The sequence below is a fragment of the Vulpes lagopus genome, chromosome 3 (genome assembly GCF_018345385.1).
Source record: "Vulpes lagopus strain Blue_001 chromosome 3, ASM1834538v1, whole genome shotgun sequence".
Taxonomy (NCBI): Eukaryota; Metazoa; Chordata; class Mammalia; order Carnivora; family Canidae; genus Vulpes; species Vulpes lagopus.
Window position 1 is genome coordinate 64,587,519 of NC_054826.1, and position 19,529 is coordinate 64,607,047.

Here is a 19,529-nt window from a genome sequence, read left to right on the forward strand (position 1 = left end):
GTATAGCCTCATAGAATCCTGTAATAATTGAACCTGATCATTGTTAACAGACAAGATGAGCAGTGATTTGGGGATAATTATTCATTCATTACATCTTTGGGTACAGATTTTACTGTCTAATAGAATAGGTTAACTTAATGCTGAAAGAAGACAGTAACTGGAGAGAGAAACAGTACCTATGTAATCTTTGGCAGATACTCTTTTTTTCTGTTATACCAGATTAACGCGTCATGAAGATGGTTTTAAGTTGTCTCTTATATACAAGCTTTGCATCACAAGATGACTGAACATTGATTTGTGAATTTTTCTCACGTGTTTCCTGCAGCCTGAAGCAGGTTCTTCTCATTTGCCCTATGGTCCCTGCCTGGTTCTAGAGATTGGTCCACCTCTGTTTTGAGATTTTGTAGATCCATGTAACTGAGGACCTGTCAGACAAAGATGACATCATAGAGTAATGTTAGTAGACATTCTAGATTTGACCATCTCAAGTTCTATCTAAGGGCTCTTTTTGTTCCAATTATCAGTCAGACTTAAATTTGGAGACTGGGACTAAGTAGTAACATATTTTCACCAAGACAATAAAAACTACATTTGCATTCTATCATGTAAATTCAAAACATCTATTAAGATATGAAACCTAGTTTTATTTTTTTTATTTTTTATTTTTTTTATAAATTTTTTTTTAAATTTATTTATGATAGTCACAGAGAGATAGAGAGAGAGGCAGAGACACAGGCAGAGGGAGAAGCAGGCTCCATGCACCGGGAGCCCGACGTGGGATTCAATCCCAGGTCTCCAGGATCGCGCCCTGGGCCAAAGGCAGGCACCAAACCGCTGCGCCACCCAGGGATCCCTGAAACCTAGTTTTAGAGAAGAGCCCACTGATTTAAAAAAAAAGAGGACTAATATGTCTGACTTATCTAAATATTACGACTGACCATCAATAAGGCTGAATGTAGTAACTAGCTCAGAGGCAGCATTGCTTCTCTATGAGGACTAATCCAGGGAAGAGTCTGTTGAAAGCATTCAGAGACTACCAAGCAATGCTAATAGGAAATGAACAAGAGAATTCATTTGGATGACAGAGATGGTTTGAGGCAGATTAATTTTAACATACTTGATTAATCTTATTAACAGGAAATATTTAAACTGCTTAATACTTCCGAACTTCACCGACAACATGAGAATGACCGTGATGGTGATGAATTTATCTTTATAGGGAGAATTGAGATACTCTTAAATTTTCTACCCTCCTATGAAAATACAATCTATTAGAATATGACTTAAAAATCAGAACAGTTAATGGGATGGACTCAGACTCAGCATGTCTTAACATTTTTAAATTTCTTTTCTTACCTTGGCCTAGCAGGTTAACTGACCAAAGTAGTTTATTCTATGGCAATATAGATTTTGCCTGCATAATAAAATCCGTGCAGTGTTTGAATGTTATCAAAATGACTTACTTAGCTTAAACTTCTTAGATTGAAAAAAAAAAAGTAGTTTGCCAGAGTGGTAAGAAGTTAATTTACATATGGGAAAACAAATCTGGAACATGGCTGTGAGCAATAGAGGTCTCCTCTATCTTTATTATTATCCCATTTCCAAAAGGAATTTGAGGTGAGTTACAGTGATGTAGGGGAACAATATAATAAAATCCGGAGGGAGGGAAAATAAACCTAGAACAAAGGCAGCATCTTAACATAGTCACATAAAATAAGAGCCATGGTCCTACCTGTCACTGCAGATCCCCTACCAGGTCGGGCCTGATGAGGATACTCAACGGCACAAGAATGATGGTACTGTGTATCTGGCTGCAGAAACAAAGAAAAGATGACACACTTCTTACAATGTGACATTTCCCAAAGGATAATATATTAGTAGTATGTTTACAAGGGAAAACCTTGAAATCAGACAGTATTGTAAATGGCATTGTCTGCCAATCTGAGGGACAAGTTGGCTGAGTACACTCTTGTACATCAAGTAAAAAAATTCCCAAGCCAGGGACGCCTGGGTGGCTCAGCGGTTGAGCGTCTGCCTTTGGCTCAGGGCGTGATCCTGGAGTCCTGGGATCGAGTCCCACATCAGGCTTCCTGCATGGAGCCTGCTTCTGTCTGCCTATGTCTCTGCCTCTCTCTCTCTGTCTCTCATGAATAAATACATAACATCTTTTAAAAATTTTAGCACTTACAAATAATCCACATGGTTTAATATTTCTAAGCATTTATAATTGGTTGCCAAGGAAATTTTATCTAATTTCAACAATCTGCTGTTTAAAACAACAGAATAGAGCCTTTTCAGCAACACAGATACCCATTACTTCACCTCCATACTTGAAATGAGACTCAATATGAAACCCAAACATTTCAGAATTATTTCTAGGAATTTAAAGATTTTCAGAACAGCTGAAATAATGAAATGCAAATATCAAAAAAAGTTGTGAATGCCATCCCGCTGGTGCTTCTGGGATAAAAATTACCCCTCTCCGTTCTCTGTCAGAGCAATGCAATCAAGAGATTTCAAGAATTTTTTTTATGGTGAAGCCCCCCCCCCTTTTTTTTTATTGGGGCCACCAAACTTCTTTATAGAGGGCCAAAAAGATATTTTAGGCTTTGTGGTGCATACTGTTGGAGCTATTCAACTCTGCTGTTGTGATGGGAAAGCAGTCATGATATGTAAGCAAATGAGTATGGTAGCTCTACTCTACAGAAACGAATTTTTGTGGTAAGCCAGATGTCGCATACCAACGGTTTGCTGACTCCTAGAGGAGGAAACCAGGGGGAGCTGAGTGCTAGTCTGGAAGTGCCCCGCCAAGAACTCCAATCTAGTGCTCTGAGTACCCTGAGCTGTCAACTCCTCTCCCTTTGCATGTCAGTACATTGGGAGAGAAATAGCTAAGGAAAGAAATTCTTGTATTGTTATAAACATCAGAAAAAAGAAACTGAAATGTCTTAATGTGTTAGTTTAATTCCTAAGGCAACCAAAAATTATTTTTTTTGGCAACCAAAAATTAAATATTTTATAGAGAATCTAGCTGTAGAATATAATCATCAAACACTGCTCAACAAATGCTCTGAATCAAATTATGAGAAGATGGATTAATAGGTTTTCAAACTTTCTAGGGTTCACATTAAGATTCAGAAATGCTCACATTTTCCTTTAGCTCCTGTTTTGGTGAATCTTCTCCTAAATAAAGCATCTTGAGGTCTGTTGAATAGTGCCCCCGACCCCCAATCCCCTATCCCCACCAAAATTTATGCCTACTTGGAACCTGTGCATTTTACTTTATTTGGGAATAGGATCTTTGCAGATGTAATTAAGGTAAGATGAAGTCAGATTAGATTAGAGTTAGCCATAAATTCAGTGATTGGTATCTTTATAAGAGGGATATTTGGACACAAACGTACAGGGAAGACGGCTATGTGAAGGCAGAGGCGGAAATTGGAGTGATGTAGCTGCGGGCCAAGGAGTACCAAGGATTGCTGGCAACCACCAGAAGCCAAGAAGAGATAAGAAAACCTCCTCCCTAGAACCTGCAGAGGGAACATGGTTCTGCTGACACCTTGTTTGGACTTCTAGGCCCTGGAAATGACAATAAATTTCTGTTGTTTGAAGCCACCCAGTCTGTGGTAGTTTGTTATGGTAGGCCTAGGAACTTAACATTAATTTGTTCTCACCACTCTCAGTGGTGGACTGTATGGTGCTTCAGGCTGATACAATTCACCAGTTAGAAGTTGGAATAAGTGGGCTTCAGATACCACCATCCTGGAAAGTGGTATAGGATTGGAGGTCCCTGGCTTCTGGGCACTGAGTGGTTCCAGATCCCCAAGCTCTTCAAGCTGCCTTGCCACAAAACAGATGAAGTGGGATTGAGTAAGGTCAGTGCATGACCTCCAATCTCCCAATAAGCTTTTTTCTATTACTTGCTTAAAAGTAAAAGGGCCAGTAAATGGACATTAAAATGGTAAGGCGATTTGAGCATCTCAAACACCAATTTAAAAAAAGATGAAAGTCCTGACTTGGCATCCATCAGTCCACATAATTTGATACCACTTTTGGTGTAACTCCATAAAAGCAGTGTTAGAGAAGGAGTTATGCTGATTTGATGTACTGGAGTTGAATTTCTTTTTTTTGTTTTTTTGTTTTGTTTTGTTTGCTTATTCTCAGAAATATTAACATTTAACAATTGTTTAGAATTTGTGACTTATGTATAAGGCATTTTACCATTTTCATTTTACCTTATTACTTTTCTTATTTTCAATGGCAGAGACCAGTCAGAATTTCAATAAAATGTACTTACAACACTATTTTTATTGTTAAGAGTCTCTGCTTTTATTCTTGGTTGGTTAAGGCACTATGTGAAACCTTAAGTCTGCCAAACTAGTTTTTTTCTTTCCCCAGCTGTCAAGACAATAGAGGAAGTATGTCACTACCAAAAATGACTGAGTTGTGTTGGGCCTGGAGAAAAAGTCAGGTAATAGGAGCCTCTCCTGGGGCTGCTGATAGTTAGGCTCATCCACCACAGCACTTCGAGCTCGATTGGAGTCACCATGGGTTTTCTGCAGGAGAGGCAAAAATTATAGAAACTGTTAAAACAACTTGTAGCAAAAGCTATGCATGTCCTCCATCAACCCAGGTAGGTATGGTAACTGCAGGCCAAGCAGCTCCAGTTCCATTGTCAGAGTTAGGATTCAGTTTGTACTTCTGACAAAAGGTATTATAAATCAATTCCAGAACAGTGGACCCTGCAGAAGTACTGCCCATGAGGTTTTATCAGCACATGGAAAAGCAGGAGGAGAAAGACGTACCGTTTGTCTTTGTGGCCCCACAGAGCTCAAGTGTTCCACTTCAGCTGTCCCAATAGGGGGCAGCAGATTGTTTCGACTCAGGGGCATTGGTGAGGGAGAGGAGAGCGAGTCCGTGGCTACTGGGCTGCAGATCCCACCAGCAAACACCAAGATATGAAAAATAAAGTTACAACAATGCAAGCAAGCTGATTTAGAATCAAATAAATGAGGGAGATGAGTTTAATGTCATGCACAGAATGCTTTAAGTAGCCTATGTTTTTAAGTAAAGCAGTCGCAGGATTTTGGAAAATTAGAGTTTGGGGGATTTTTTCATAGTATTTTCTGATTTTTGTTGAAACTTTTATTTTGGGCACACAGCAGAATTTGACCCTTTGTCTCACAGAATGCTGGACAAAAGCAGTTTTCCCTGTCTGCTGTTAACACTGGGTGTTAACCTAGCAAGGATTTGTAATTTCACATCTGGTGGAATTCTCCACAGTCTGGGACATTTGGTTGTCCTTTTCAGTAATAACAGTAGTCCTTCCTTATCTACTGTTTTGCTTTCCATGATTTCAGTTACCCATGGTCACTGAGGTCCAGAAGTAGATGATCCTCATTCTGACGTATTGTTGGAAGGTCACAAGTAGCCTAATGCTGCATCACAGTCCCTCCATCATTAACCTCACTTCATCTCATCACATAGACATTTTATCATCTCACATCACAAGAAGAGGAGGAATAAGTGTGGTACAGTAAGATACTATGACAGACCACATTCACATAAATTTTACTCCAGTATATTGTAATTCTTCCACTTTATTATCTGTTTATCTCTTACTGTACATAATTTAGAAGTTAAACTTTATCATAGGTATGTATAAGAAAAAACATGTAAGGTTTGGTACTATCCACAGTTTCAGATATCCACTGGGGGTCTTGAAACCTATACCCTTGGATAGGATGACTATTGTAATTAGGATTCCCAGGCAAAGTTCCTAAATGTTCCTTTTATGGTATTTCTAGTGGTTTGTAGCATTACTCATACTCAAGACAGTACCTAAAAATCAATGATACTTTCATGTCCCAAAAGAAAGAAGGTAACTTGTTTCCGCTTTGAAGAAACTGTCAGAAGGTATGAGAGATTAATTATACCGCAAGAAAGCTCATCTTCAAGTAAGTGAATCTGTATATTAATACCAACATCAACATAAAATAGTAGATAAGAAAAACCTCCAGTGTCCTGACAAAGACTTTTGGTTGTTAATGGACATTTCTTTTAGTGAATCTTTTGGGATAAATTAAAACAAACTGAAAAATCAAAGTCAAGAAATCACATGTGCTTGATTTTTTTTTTTTTTTTTAATTTATGATAGTCACAGAGAGAGAGAGAGAGAGAGACAGGCAGATGGAGAAGCAGGCTCCATGCACCGGGAGCCCGACGTGGGATTCGATCCCGGGTCTCCAGGATCACGCCCTGGGCCAAAGGCAGGCGCTAAACCACTGCGCCACCCAGGGATCCCCATGTGCTTGATTTAAAAGCTGAATTCATGATCTTATACACTTGGTCATAGTCTTAGAATCATACATCCTAAGCTGTTTTGTGAATCAGCAACCAGTGAAAGAATTTTATTTAAAAGTAGGCTTCTAAGTATTTTTTACAAGGCTCAGAGTGAATTAAAGGTGGCAAAAGGGAAGAAAATATGGTTAGTGTCATTTCCTAAGAAGTGCTAAGGGATATTTTCCCCAGTATATAGACAAGTACTTATTTGAGATTAAAATGTTATTGTCAATAGAGTGAACAAATCCCAGTGGTCAGAAAAATATTAAAGGGGAGTTAACTTATTTTCGGATGAATTTCACTGAGCATGTACTCGCTAAGGAAAATGTTTAATAAGATTACATATATCTTGTTTCCTTCGATCAGTGTCCCTGAAGTATTCTAGCCAACATTTTATTTATATAAGTAAAAATCTTTAACAGGAAGATCCAATATCTGAATTGTATTCAAATTTAATCACATTTCTTTTTTGGATTTAAACCAGTGTACAGTCCATCATGAGAATATGTAATGATTAGTTTTTAGGCATATGTTTTAGTCTTACACTTAAATTCATCCTCTATAAAATTCGTTAGTTTTATGACAGTTTCCAAAAATTCTGCTTTTCAAACCTACATTCGGGGTCCTCTGAGGATTTCTTCCATAGGTCTTGGCGTTCCAGCGCATGAGTGGCTTGTGCTGATGGGATGAAGGGTACGTGGTGGAGGATTGCGTCTCCTGGCAGATTGTGCTGTGTATGACAGAGCCGATGTACTGAGCTCTAGGGCTCGATTTGGCCAATTTCGAGATGAAAGGATGGTACTGGATCCAGGTCTCATAAGTAACTTGTCATCAAGATCTCTAGTGGCCAAATCAGAAACCAACAATGAAATGGACATTGCTCTGTATAGGGAAACAGGACTCAAAGGCTTAAACTATAAAATATATTCAACGGAGAATAAAGCAAAAGTGAGTAACCTAGTTTACACAAGTCATGTAATCTAGTTTAGGCATGAGAACACGTTCTTAAAAGAAATACCTCATTTTAATTGTACAGGTAATTTACTAGAATGGAGATTTGGTTGGGAAAGCTCATCCATTATTCACCAGGCTTGACAGTCACTTCTTCAGTGACAGTGAGGCTAACCTGAAGTACCTACTCTAGAATGCTTCCCAGAAGTTCATCCTAGGGATTGAGATCCCTACCATATTTGAGGCATTCTTTGTGCTGAAGGAAAGGCTTAGTTGAAAGGCAAATAACTGCTGCTTAGGAAGTGTGGCACTAGCGAGGTTCCTACTAGAAGAGGAAAATACTGAGCTCATTGGAGCCTGCAGGCATGGGGATTGGGTTCCTTGGAAAGCTGGAAGCTTGTAGACAAAGGATCCAGAGCCTCATGCTGCCCAGGGCACTAGGACTACTGTAGATCAGTTTGCATAAGCAACTGAAATACAACTTTTCTGTAAGTACTCTGGTAAATAGAATACCATGCCCAAACAATTAAGTAGCTTAAACTCTGCCCTACAGACTCAGGTTTTTATTTTTGTTTTTAAGCAGAGGAGATATTTCTGTTGTAAGACCCCTGAGAGACAGTATTTGGACAAGGAAATGGAGGGAAAGTGAAAGAATTAAGCTCCGCTACATGCTCTTTTGGCTTTTAGCAAGTTCCTCAAACTTGGTGACTGCTTTGGTCCTCTAGTGCAAAATATACCTCAGCATTTGGAGGACCTTGAAGGGAGAATACCTACCAAGAAATGGAACTAAACCTTGAGTGTCAGTCACAGAGGTCGTGCTGGCCTTGTACCACCCTAACCATTCACTTACTAGCCTTTTCTTTGCACACCCTAACTGCTTTCTATTACAGTAGCTTTAGGACTTAGCTGCTCCATGCTTATCTTTATTTTGTCTTCGGGACTACTCATTCATAATCCTGGATTCAGTTATCACCTTTAGCCAGGTGACTTCTAGATCAATCTCCAAATCTGATGTCTTCCATGTTTCCAGTGAGATGGCTTGGCATTGTAAACTCAACACACCCCAAACCAAATGTATCTTTACCCTACAACAAACTTCCCTTGAGCTTTGAAATCTCAGAGCTGATTCTGGTTCCTCTATTTTTATAGAATCTGTCTTTCTGGTGTGAATGTCTTCTAAAATATTCCATTCCTTTCTTATTCTTTGCTACAACTTGAGAATAGGCTTTTAGTAGCTCATGCCTGAACTCCTATATTAGACTCTTTACCTTCAGTTCCTCCTTCTTCAATCCAGTCTGTGTTCTGCTATAAAATCTCTTTCAGATTCCTGACTTAAATACATGTGCTGCCCAAGTGAAATTGGGAAGTGTCAAATGGCATAATTACTTCAGAAAACTGTATGGCAGTTTCTTACAAAGTTAAACTTACTGACCCAAGAAAAATGAAGCCCATGCAAGAATATATTTATGGTGCCTTTATGCATAAGAGCCACTATCTGGAAACACTCCAAATGTTCATTAACAGGAGAATAGATAAATCGTAGTATGTTCTTACAATAGAATGTTATTTGTTAATAAAAGAGAAGGTCACATGCCACAACATGCATGGATGGATCTCAAAAACATGGCATTCAAAACTGTCCAGTCTGGTCCCAACCTTCATTAATTTCAGTCTTCTTTCCACTACTCACACCATCATCTATTTTAATTCTGGAAGATGGTCCATAATCTTTGGTCAGAAGCATTACAATTCTGACCTCTTTTCTTACTGTAGCAAAACTGGTCTGCTTTCCCTTCTAAAGAGTCTGTATTTTTTGCCTCCAAATCTTTTCCCACACCATTCCTTCTATCTAGAATAGTCATGTTGCTCTTCTCTGCTTATCCAAACTCCCATTTTGAAGGAAAAGTTCATACTATAGTTACCCACCAAAATGCCTCACTTCTTTGGGACTGCCATGCATTCACTCTGGGTACCACACACTTGACATTCAGTCACAAAAATGCACTGTTTGGTTGAGTCTTTTTTTACCCATGTCTGTCTTCTCTTTCCAGTTACATTATGAGAAACCATTTCCCTTTAATGTTTTTACTCCCCAGATGTCTCTTTGCTTGGTATGTACTCAATATATGTATGATGATTTGACTGATTTATCTTTCCTTCTATTTCTCAGTGATCTACATAAATTCTAAAGTCTTAAAAATTTTACATTTCTTACAGTAGCTTGTCCATTAGGGAGAGATTTCTTGGCTGTAGAGGCATCCCATGAACCAAGAGACCATTCACATTTGGCTGATGACCACTTGCTGCTTGACAGAGATTCATCTATATGTCAAAAGGAAATGTTACTTGGTTGGTGAAGACATTTTCTGGGTTTCCCAACTTTGCCAAATTTTCAAATTAGATAATCTGTACATTCTTCTCCTATTCCCCCCGCAGCTGAAGCTCCAAGTCCACTGTCAAGATGACAGGTCCAAGTCCTTTTCTCTTCATTTCTAAGTGACTGCAGGTAGGGGAAGCCTGATCAACTGAGATGAAAGCAGTTAACAGCACTCTGATAGGGGAGAGAGGACTTCATTCCTATCATTATTTACATTAGGGAAAAAAAACCCTATAAAATATGGAACAAATATGGGAAAAAAAAACTAGAGTAAACTCAGACATCATCTCTTTCATCAAACAATCTTATTTATGCTCTACACTAATGCTTTTCTTTCATGAGCAGTCATGACCTCAATTATGAAGCCTCTTATTAGCAAGAGTTCATCTTATCCTAATGTTAGAAGGACTTAATCTTCCTTGGACTGACATTGCCACCTTGGGGTGCTGTTGATTTTCTCTGTCAGATCATCAGTTCAGTGCCCTTTCTGGCCATCTCCTCTGCCATACCACGCATTTTCCTCCTATTTTCTCTCAGAAATATTTGAATTAATGTTTTTCCTTTCTTTGGTTATTAATAGCCAGAAACATTTAGGTTATTCATTACTTAGGCTACCTAACCCATAGATCACTTCATCTTAGAAGTATTTTATTGCCACCGAAGGAACATTAGTTCACCAATTAATCCTCCAGTGTAATAAGATATAGATGGGCCTTGCTGGTTTTATTTTTAAATAAACCCTTTGTAAATCCAGCAGCACAATATCAGGCCAGGATACAAAGCAAATACTAGATCTGGTAGTAAAGCCCAGTGTTGATGACCATGGCTCAAGGGTTAGGACTCTCCATCATTCTCTCTCTCTCTCTCTCTTTTTTTTTTTTTTTTGCCACAAGTAACACTGGGAAACTATTAGGAAACAGCCTAGATAAGTCATTACACAGTCATGAAATCAGGCTCATCAGCCTTCTGCAAGAAATGGCCATGTTTATGCTTGTCCACGGACTTAAGTGGGACTTCTTCCTTCCTTTGGTTTGCCTTTTATGCCTCAGTTATAATGAGTACAAAACCCCCCAAAAGCAAAAAAGTCAACAGATTGAAATATCAAAAATAAAAACCAGGTAGGCTGAGATAAAAGAAAAAGGAACCAAATGGACAAAATCATAGGATAGGATGTTAAGGCCTCAGAGATCTGAGATTGTTCCCCTTTCAGTCATATCCTTTATTCTTCAAACAGAATTAGGCTACCACATAGCTATTTCTACATTACATGACATATGGATGACTTTTAAAAAGAGCTGACTGAAAATTATCAACCCTAATTTGCTATTAATTTTTTTAAAAATTTCCTTGAGAGAGAGCGCGTGTGTGCAAGCAAGAGCTGGAGGAGGGGAGAAGGGTGAGAGAATGTTAAGCAGGCTCCACACCCAGTGCAGAGCCTGCCATGGCTCTTGATCACACCACCCTGAGATCATGACTGAACTGAAATCAAGAGTCAGATGCTCAACCGACTGAGCCACCCAGGCGCCTTGCTATTAATTTTTAAACTGAAATTAAACATCAGTGAAGAGTCACTGGATTATTGTGATAAACACATAACTTTACTGAAAAAAAAAACCCTGAATCCTACATAATAAAATTAAAGCAAATAACCGAGCAAGCTGCTTCTGGCAAGAACAACCCTGGGTTCTCCAGGACTTCCCTGCACGGGGCTTACTGGGTTTGAGGTGATGGGCGGCACCTTCGACTGTGGCACTGGAGGGAAGACCAGAGGTTGTGGCTCATTCAGCACAGGGGGGCTTCCTGAAGCTGGTCTGGAGATGGCAGCCGTGCTCTCATCATCTGAGCAAAGGAGCAGAGTCTATAAGCCATGGGTATCTTCGGATTCAGAGCAAGACAGTGAAAAAAATTTTTCCCCAAGAATTCATAATCTAAGCCTTCACTCACTTTTGCAGCCCAGTTTCATACCACCCTCATGTAGAAAAAAACCCATTTAAGAAGTTAGTTTAAAGTGGTTTCCGAGGCTCATGAGGCCTATTGGTACCTGGCAGAAGGAAAAAGATCTCTGGAGTAAAGCTGTCCCATAGAACACCTGGAGTTATAATATAATGGCTTCTGGCTGCATGTGGCACTAGAGCCCTTAAAATCTGACTCGTTATTGAGGAACAGAATTTTAAATTTTAGTTAATTTTAATGAATAAAATGAATTTGACAAATTAAAATTTAAATAGCCAAACAGATTTGGAAAAGAAAAACTACAAAAGAGAAAATTGCTAAAATAAAAAACAGAACTAATAGATTAGATACTGCTGAAGATGTTAGTGAACTGGAAGAAAAAGATGTGAAGAAATAATTCTGAATTCAATCCAGAGGAAAGAAGATGAAAAATATGAACTGTACTCTAAAAAGTTAATTTTCCTGTATATAAATTATACCTTAGTTTTAAAAATGTACAAATAAAATCACAGTGAAACATCTTTTTACATGTTGACAATGAAATATTGATCAGTATCCTGATGAGATTGTCAACACAGCAACTTGTGTACTGTTAGTGGGCATGTAAAACTGGTACAGTCATGTTGGATAGTTTGGTGTGATCTAGTAAACTGAAGATACATATTCCCTAAGACCCAGCAACTCTATTCCTTTGTATATACCCTAGAGGAAATCTTGCACATGTGTACCAAGAGAAATGCTCAAGATTGTTTTATAGCATCATTGATCATAATTGCAAAACACTGGATTTGAGGATTTTAGCACTTCTTACCATCAGTTATGGCTCCAAAGCACAACTCAAGATGAGGAACCATGTTTCTGAGTAGAATTAATATGCACTTTGGGTCTTCATTGTTTGTAAATCACTTATATTATCAGTACAGTAGTAAACCAAAATGTAAACCAAATCTTGACAAAAATATCCAGTGAAGCTTGTTTCCCCATTAGCAAATTAGGGTTAATAGTAAAAATAGTTATTCATTTTAATTTATTATATTATTAGTTTTTACTTTAAAATATTTTTTCATAATTTGGATTTTAAAACTGGCCTGATTAAATGACTGTAAAAATAAAAGTTATAATAATGTTTATATTTTCTTTTTTTTTAAGATTTTATTTATTCATGAGAGACACAGAGAGAGAGAGAAGAGCAGAGACACAGGCAGAGGGAGAAGCAGGCTCTATGCAGGGAGCCTGACGTGGGACTTGATCCGGGGACTCCAGGATCAGGCCCTGGGCTGAGGTGTCACTAAACCATTGAGCCACCAGGGCTGCCCATGTTTATATTTTCTTAGCATTTTATATGCTTTTGGGTTACTGTTGACAAACCTTAAAATACCACAAGTTGTCATATGGTCCTATGCACTTTGGTTTTGTTCCTTACATAGGGGTAGAAAAAGTTGTTTTAGTGGTAGAGATAGGTTTGTACCGGCACCCACAGGTTGGCTCTGAGAGCAGCTAACCAACTGGTCCACACCAAAGCCCAAAATCCAAGAGTTCTCTTTCCATACTTGAAGATGTTATTTTACAAAAGTAATGATAATACCTAACATTTATTGCACTGTTCCATATTCTAGGAACTATTTTATATGCTTTAATGTAACTCATTTACTCCTTATACAACCCTATGCGATATTAGATTTGAGAGCAGGGATTGGCTAACTGTGGCCCATGCATGGGCCAGATATGATCCATTACCTGTTTATCTTACTGCAGTAAAATGAGCATAACATAAAAATTGCCACTTTAACCATTTTAAAGTGTGCAATTCAGTGGCACTGAGTACATGCATAATGTGCAGCCATCACCACTCTAGTTCCTTAACTTTTTCATCACCCCAAAAGGAAATCTCATGTCCATTACCACTGTTACTTTTTATAAATAAAGTGCTGTTTTTTAACAGCACTTTATTTTTATCACTGTATAATAGTCTCCTATGAATGTATCACATTGGACTGTTGAGGAACATTTGGGTAGTTTCAAGTTTATATTTTCCAGCATGTGGTACTATTACGGACTTTCTTTTTTAAAAGATTTTATTTATTTATTCCGAGAGAGAGAGAGAGCAAGCGAGAGTGAGCACACAAGCAGGTGGAAGCGCAGAGAGGGAAGGAGAAGAGGGCTCAATCCAAGGACTCCAGAATTATGACCTGAGCCAAAGGCAGTTGCCTAACGGAGTAAGCCACCCAGGCTCCCCTATTATGGACATTCTTATGTATGTGTTAGTGAACATATATACTGAGCACATAAGAGTGTGTACACAGGCACATCCACCCATTGGTATATTGTTTATGGCTGATATCAAGGGAAGAATTGAGTAATTGCAACAGACAGGACAGGATGGCTGGCAATGACTGAAATATTTACAACCTGTCTCTTTATACACAAAGTTTGGTGACTACTGTTTTAGGTGTGAATGTCCCCTATTATGGACATTCTTATGTATGTGTTAGTGAACATATATACTGAGCACATAAGAGTGTACACAGGCACATCCACCCATTGGTATATTATTTATGGCTGCTTTCAAGGGCAGAGTTGAGTAATTGCATCAGACAGGATAGGATGGCTGGCAATGACTGAACTATTTACAACCTGTCTCTTTATACACAAAGTTTGGTGACTACTGTTTTAGGGGGTCAACTCACTAAATCAGTCCACCAAACCATATAGAGATCCTCCAGCTCCATTTCAAGATCAATTTCTTTTTTTTTTTTTTAGACTTTAAGTTTAAAATCAAATAATACAATGAAATAGCCTGAATTTATGGGTGCACAAAAAAATAAACTAAAAGGATATTAATTCACAGCCTAACCCCAGTAAATTGTGAAAGTTGAAAGTTCTCTCTGATATCTCAGTGGTGGATAGTGAAAATTGAGAATTCCTTTATTTAGCACCATTGTTTATTATTACTGCAGTTCAGATATAACTGTGGACTTTATCATTTATCTGATATCTCCAAAAACTTAAACTGATATGATATAAACCAGTTTTTAAAGGTTTTTAGTTTTCTAATTCCAGCTTTATTTATTTAAATATTTTATTTATTTGTTTGAAAGAGAGAGAGCAAGCACAGTGGGGCAGGGTAGAGGGAGAGAGAGAATCCCAAACAGACTCTCTACCGAGCAGGGGCTCTATGTGGGACTCAATCCCACAACCGTGAGATCATGACCTGAGTAGAAACCAAGAGTTGGACACTTAACCGACTGAGCCACCCAGGTGCACCTCCAATTCCAGCTTTAAAAGAGAACTTGAAAAAAATAAAAATAAAAATAGAAATAAAAATAAATAAAAGAGAACTTGACATGCATACAACAGAGTGGCTTTAAAAAAAACCCACATAGACAGTATCAAGTGTAGCAAACATGGAACTCTCATACAATACTGGAGAGTGTAAATGGTTGTAGCCACTTTGGAAATTTTTTTGACAGTCCCCACTGAAGTTGGAATAGAATATTTAATGACCCAGCAGTGCTACTCTTATGTGTCTAGTACATATGTTCATCAAAAGATATGTACAGGAACATTCCTGACACCATATGCTGACAAACATAAACTGCAAATTACTCAATATGATATAGTCATACAACAGAATATGATATAACAAGGAAACTATTGTTTCAAGCAAAACAATTGAATCTAACAATGTGAGTTTAAAAAGACATGCAAAATGATATATACTATAGGAGTCCATTCTTAGAAAGTATAAGTTAGGATAGGGTTACTCTTAGGAGTTTAGGAAGTGATAGAGAAAGCATGAGAGGGGCTTGTTTAATGTTGGTAATGTTCTATTCTTGGTCTGGGTGCTGGTCATACATGTAGATTCATTTTTAAATTGAAAACTATTTAACATTAGCACAATGATTTGACAATTATGTAAATTTCAAAATGCTTGCCATGATAAGTGTAGTTAACATCTCTGACCATACAAAGTTATTACAGTATTATTGACTATATTCCCTGTGCTATACTTTTCATCTGAAGGACATACTTCTTTTATAACTGGAAGTTTGTATCTCTTATTCTCCTTCACCTATTTCATCTTTCCCCACCACCACCACTCTCCCCTCTGGCAACAACTATTTTGTTCTGTATGAGTTCTTTATATATTTTGGATATTAATCTCTTATTGAATATTATTTGCTATTATCTTCTCCCATTCAGTAAGCTCCCTTTTTATTTTTTTAATTTTTTAAATTAATTTTTATTGGTGTTCAATTTACCAACATACAGAAAAACACCCAGTGCTCATCCCGTCAAGTGTCTGCCTCAGTGCCCGTCACCCATTCCCCTCCACCCCCGCCCTCCTCCCCTTCCACCACCCCTAGTTCATTTCCCAGAGTTAGGAGTCTTTATGTTCTGTCTCCCTTCCTGATATTTCCCAACATTTCTTTTCCCTTCCTTTATATTCCCTTTCACTATTTTTTATATTCCCCAAATGAATGGGAACATACACTGTTTGTCCTTCTCCGTCCGATTGACTTATTTCACTCAGCATAATACCCTCCAGTTCCATCCACGTCGAAGCAAATGGTGGGTATTTGTCGTTTCTAATTGCTGAGTAATATTCCATTGTATACATAAACCACATCTTCTTTATCCATTCATCTTTCGATGGACACCGAGGCTCCTTCCACAGTTTGGCTATTGTGGACATTGCTAAGCTGCCTTTTTAAAAAAATTTCCTTCACTGTGCAAAAGCTTCTTAGTTTGATATAATCCCAGTTGTTTATTTTTGCTTTTATTTTTTTCCTTCCTTGGGAGACATATCCGAAAATATTGCTGAGGCTGATGTCTCTGAGTTTACTGTATATATTTTCTTATAGGAGTTTTATGGTTTCAAGTCTTATATGTAATGTAAGTCTTTAATCCATTCTGAGTTTATTTTTGTGTATGCAGTGAACTGTCTGGTTTTAGTCTTTCACATATAGCTGGTTCTGTTTTTCCAACACCATTTATTGAAGAGAGTGCCTTTTCCACATTGTATATTCTTGTCTCCTTTGTTATAGATTGACCATATAAACATGGGTTTATTTCTGGGTTCTTAATTCTGTTTCATTGATCTATGTGTTTTTGTGACAGTACTATGCTGTTTTGATTACTGTAGCATCGTAATGTAGTTTGAATCCCGAGATTGTTATACCTCCAACTTTTGTTCTTATTTCTCAAAATTGCTTGGGATAGTCCGGGATTTCTGTGGTTCCATACAAATTTTAGAATTTTTCATTCTAGTTCTGTGAATAATGCTGTTAATTTTTTATAGGGATTGCCCTGAATCTGAAGATTACTTTGCATAATATGGATGCTTTAACAAAATTAATTCTTCAATCCATGAGCATGGATATATATCTTCCCATTTATGTGTGTCAACTTCAGTTTCTTTCATTAATGTCATAATTTTCAGAATACAAGTCTTTCAGCTCCTTCCCTAAATTTAGTCCTATGTATTTTTAATGAGATTTTCTTAATTTCTCATTCTGCTATTTTGTTACTAGTATTTAGAAATTTAACAGATTTCTGTATATTGATTTTGTATCTTGCAACTTTACTGAATTCATTTATTCTAACACGTTTTTGCTGGGGTCTTTAGGTTTTTGTTTTTGTTTTTTTTTTAAAACGGTATATCAAAAAAAAAAAACAAAAAAAAAAACGGTATATCATCTGCAAATAGTGACAATTTTCCTTGTTCCTTTCCAGTTGGGATGCCTTTTTTTTTCCTTGTCTGATTGTTGTGGCCAGGTCTTCCAGTACTATGTTAAATAAAAACAGGAAGAGTGGACACCTTATCTTGTTTTTTATCTTAGAAGGAAAGCTTTCATATTTTCACCATTGAGTATGATGTTAGCTGTGAGTTTGACATATATGGTCTTTATTTTGTTGAGGTGTTTCTTCTCTACCCATGTTATTGAGTTTTTATCATGACTGGATGTTGGATTTTGTCAAATGCTTTTTCTGCATCAAGATCATCATGTGATTTTTATTCTTCATTTTGTCAGTGTGTTATATCACATTGATTTGTAGACGTTGAACAATTCTTGCATCACTGGAATAAATCCCACTTGATCTTGGTGAATGATTCTTTCAACGTATTTTCTTAAAGATTTATTTATTTTAGAGAGAGAGTGTGTGTCCACAAGCTGGGAGAGGAGCAGAGAGAGAGAGAGAGGGAGAGAATCTCAGGCAGATTCCCTGCTGAGTTTGGAGCCCAACACAGGGCTTGATCTCACCATTCCCCAATCATGACCTGAGCTGAAATCAAGAGTTGGATGCTTAAGCTGCCCAGGTGCCCCTATTTTAATGTATTTTTATGTTCAGTTGCTAATATTTTGTTGAAGATTTTACACCTATGTTCATCAGGGATATTGGTCTGTAATCTTATTGTTTTGTAGTGTCTTTGCCTTGTTTTGGTATCAGGATAATGCTGATCTCATAGAGTGAACTTGGAAGCATTCTTTCCTATTCTATTTTTTGGGATAGGGTTTTTATTTTATTTTATTTATTTTATTTTATATTTTATTTTATTTATTTTATTTTATTTATTTTATATTTTATTTTATTTATTTATTTTATTTTTTATTTTGAGAGAGAGAGTGCAACAGGAGAGGGGGAGTGGAAGAGGGAGAGAGAAAATCCCAAACAGGTTCTTCACAGCTCTGTCCAGTGAAGAGCTTGATTTGATTCTATAACCCTGAACTCATGACCTGAGCTGAAATCAAGAGTCAGATGCCCAACTGATTGAGCCACTGAGGCATGCTGAGAGGGATAGGTTTTAACTAGAATTCACCTGTGAAGCATAATGTCCCAGACTTTTCTTGGGAGTTTTGTTGTTTTCAAGATCTGCTCTTTATTTTTTTAAAAATTTAAAGATTTATTTTAGAGGGAGAACGTGAGTGGGGAGGAACAGAGGGACAGGGAGAGAGAGAACCCTCAAGCAGTCTCTCTGTTGAGCATAGAGCCCAATGAGGGGCTCTATCTCACAATCTTGAAGTCATGAACTGAAATCAAGAGTTGGATGCTTAACTGACTGAACCACCCAGACACCCCATCTTGGGAACTTTCTGATTACCAATTCAAAATTTTGTTACTAATAATTGATTTGTTCAGATTTTCTATTTCTTCCTGATTCAGTCTTAGAGACTTATATTGTTTCCAGAAATTTACCCATTTCTTGTAGATTTCCAGTTTTTGATAGCAGTCTCTTGTAAGCCTTGTATTTCTCTGATATAGTTTCTAAGTTCTCTTTCATTTCTGATTTTGAGTCCTCTTTTTTTTCTTGATGAGTCTGGATAATGGTGTATCAATTTTTTTTCAATTTTATTTTTTCAAAGAAACAGCTCTTAGTTTCAGTGACTTTTTCTATTTTTGTTTGTTTCTATTTCATTTATTTCCACCCTGATCTTTATTATTTCCTTCCTTCTGCTAATTCTGGGTTTTGTTCTATGTGTGGTTCCTTTATATGTAAGTTTAAAATGAGACTTTTCTTGGTTTTTGGGGTAGCCATGTATTGCTAATGTAGCCAGGTAACCTTCCCTCTTAGAATTGCCTTTTCTGTGTCTCAGAGATTTTGAACTGTCCTATTTCCATTTTCATATGTCTCCAGGTATTGTTTGATTTCCTCTTCAATTTTTTCATTGACCCATTGGCTATTTGGTAATATGTTGTTTATACCATGTGTTTATATTCTTTTATTTTTTATATTGTAATTGATTTCTTATTTCATGCTAATGGGATCGGAAAAGATACTTGATATGATTTAAAGATTTATTTGAGAGAGAGAGAGGGAGGCAGTGAGCGTGAGGTGGAGGAGGGGCCGAGGGAGACCAGCAGACTTTCATAGAGTGGGGAGCCCAATGCTGGGCTTGATCCC

The 19,529-nt window shown here is 37.4% G+C and overlaps 1 protein-coding gene across 4 annotated transcripts in view; it reads right to left on the reverse strand.

Annotated features, from left to right (window-relative positions):
- Positions 1–197: 197 nt before the first annotated feature.
- FAM149B1 (family with sequence similarity 149 member B1) overlaps positions 198–19,529 on the reverse strand; it is a 69,728-nt gene continuing 50,396 nt past the window's right edge. For 3 of the 4 annotated variants that reach the window (XM_041747606.1, XM_041747609.1, XM_041747608.1), the window contains 7 exons: positions 11,385–11,509; positions 9,509–9,615; positions 6,958–7,182; positions 4,806–4,929; positions 4,431–4,556; positions 1,733–1,811; positions 198–425 (listed from right to left, as the gene is read on the reverse strand). In XM_041747606.1, coding sequence (XP_041603540.1) covers positions 352–425; positions 1,733–1,811; positions 4,431–4,556; positions 4,806–4,929; positions 6,958–7,182; positions 9,509–9,615; positions 11,385–11,509 — 860 coding nt within the window. In that variant the 3' untranslated portion in view covers positions 198–351. The remainder of the gene's footprint in view (positions 426–1,732; positions 1,812–4,430; positions 4,557–4,805; positions 4,930–6,957; positions 7,183–9,508; positions 9,616–11,384; positions 11,510–19,529) is intronic. The other variant, XM_041747607.1, reaches the window with a different exon arrangement.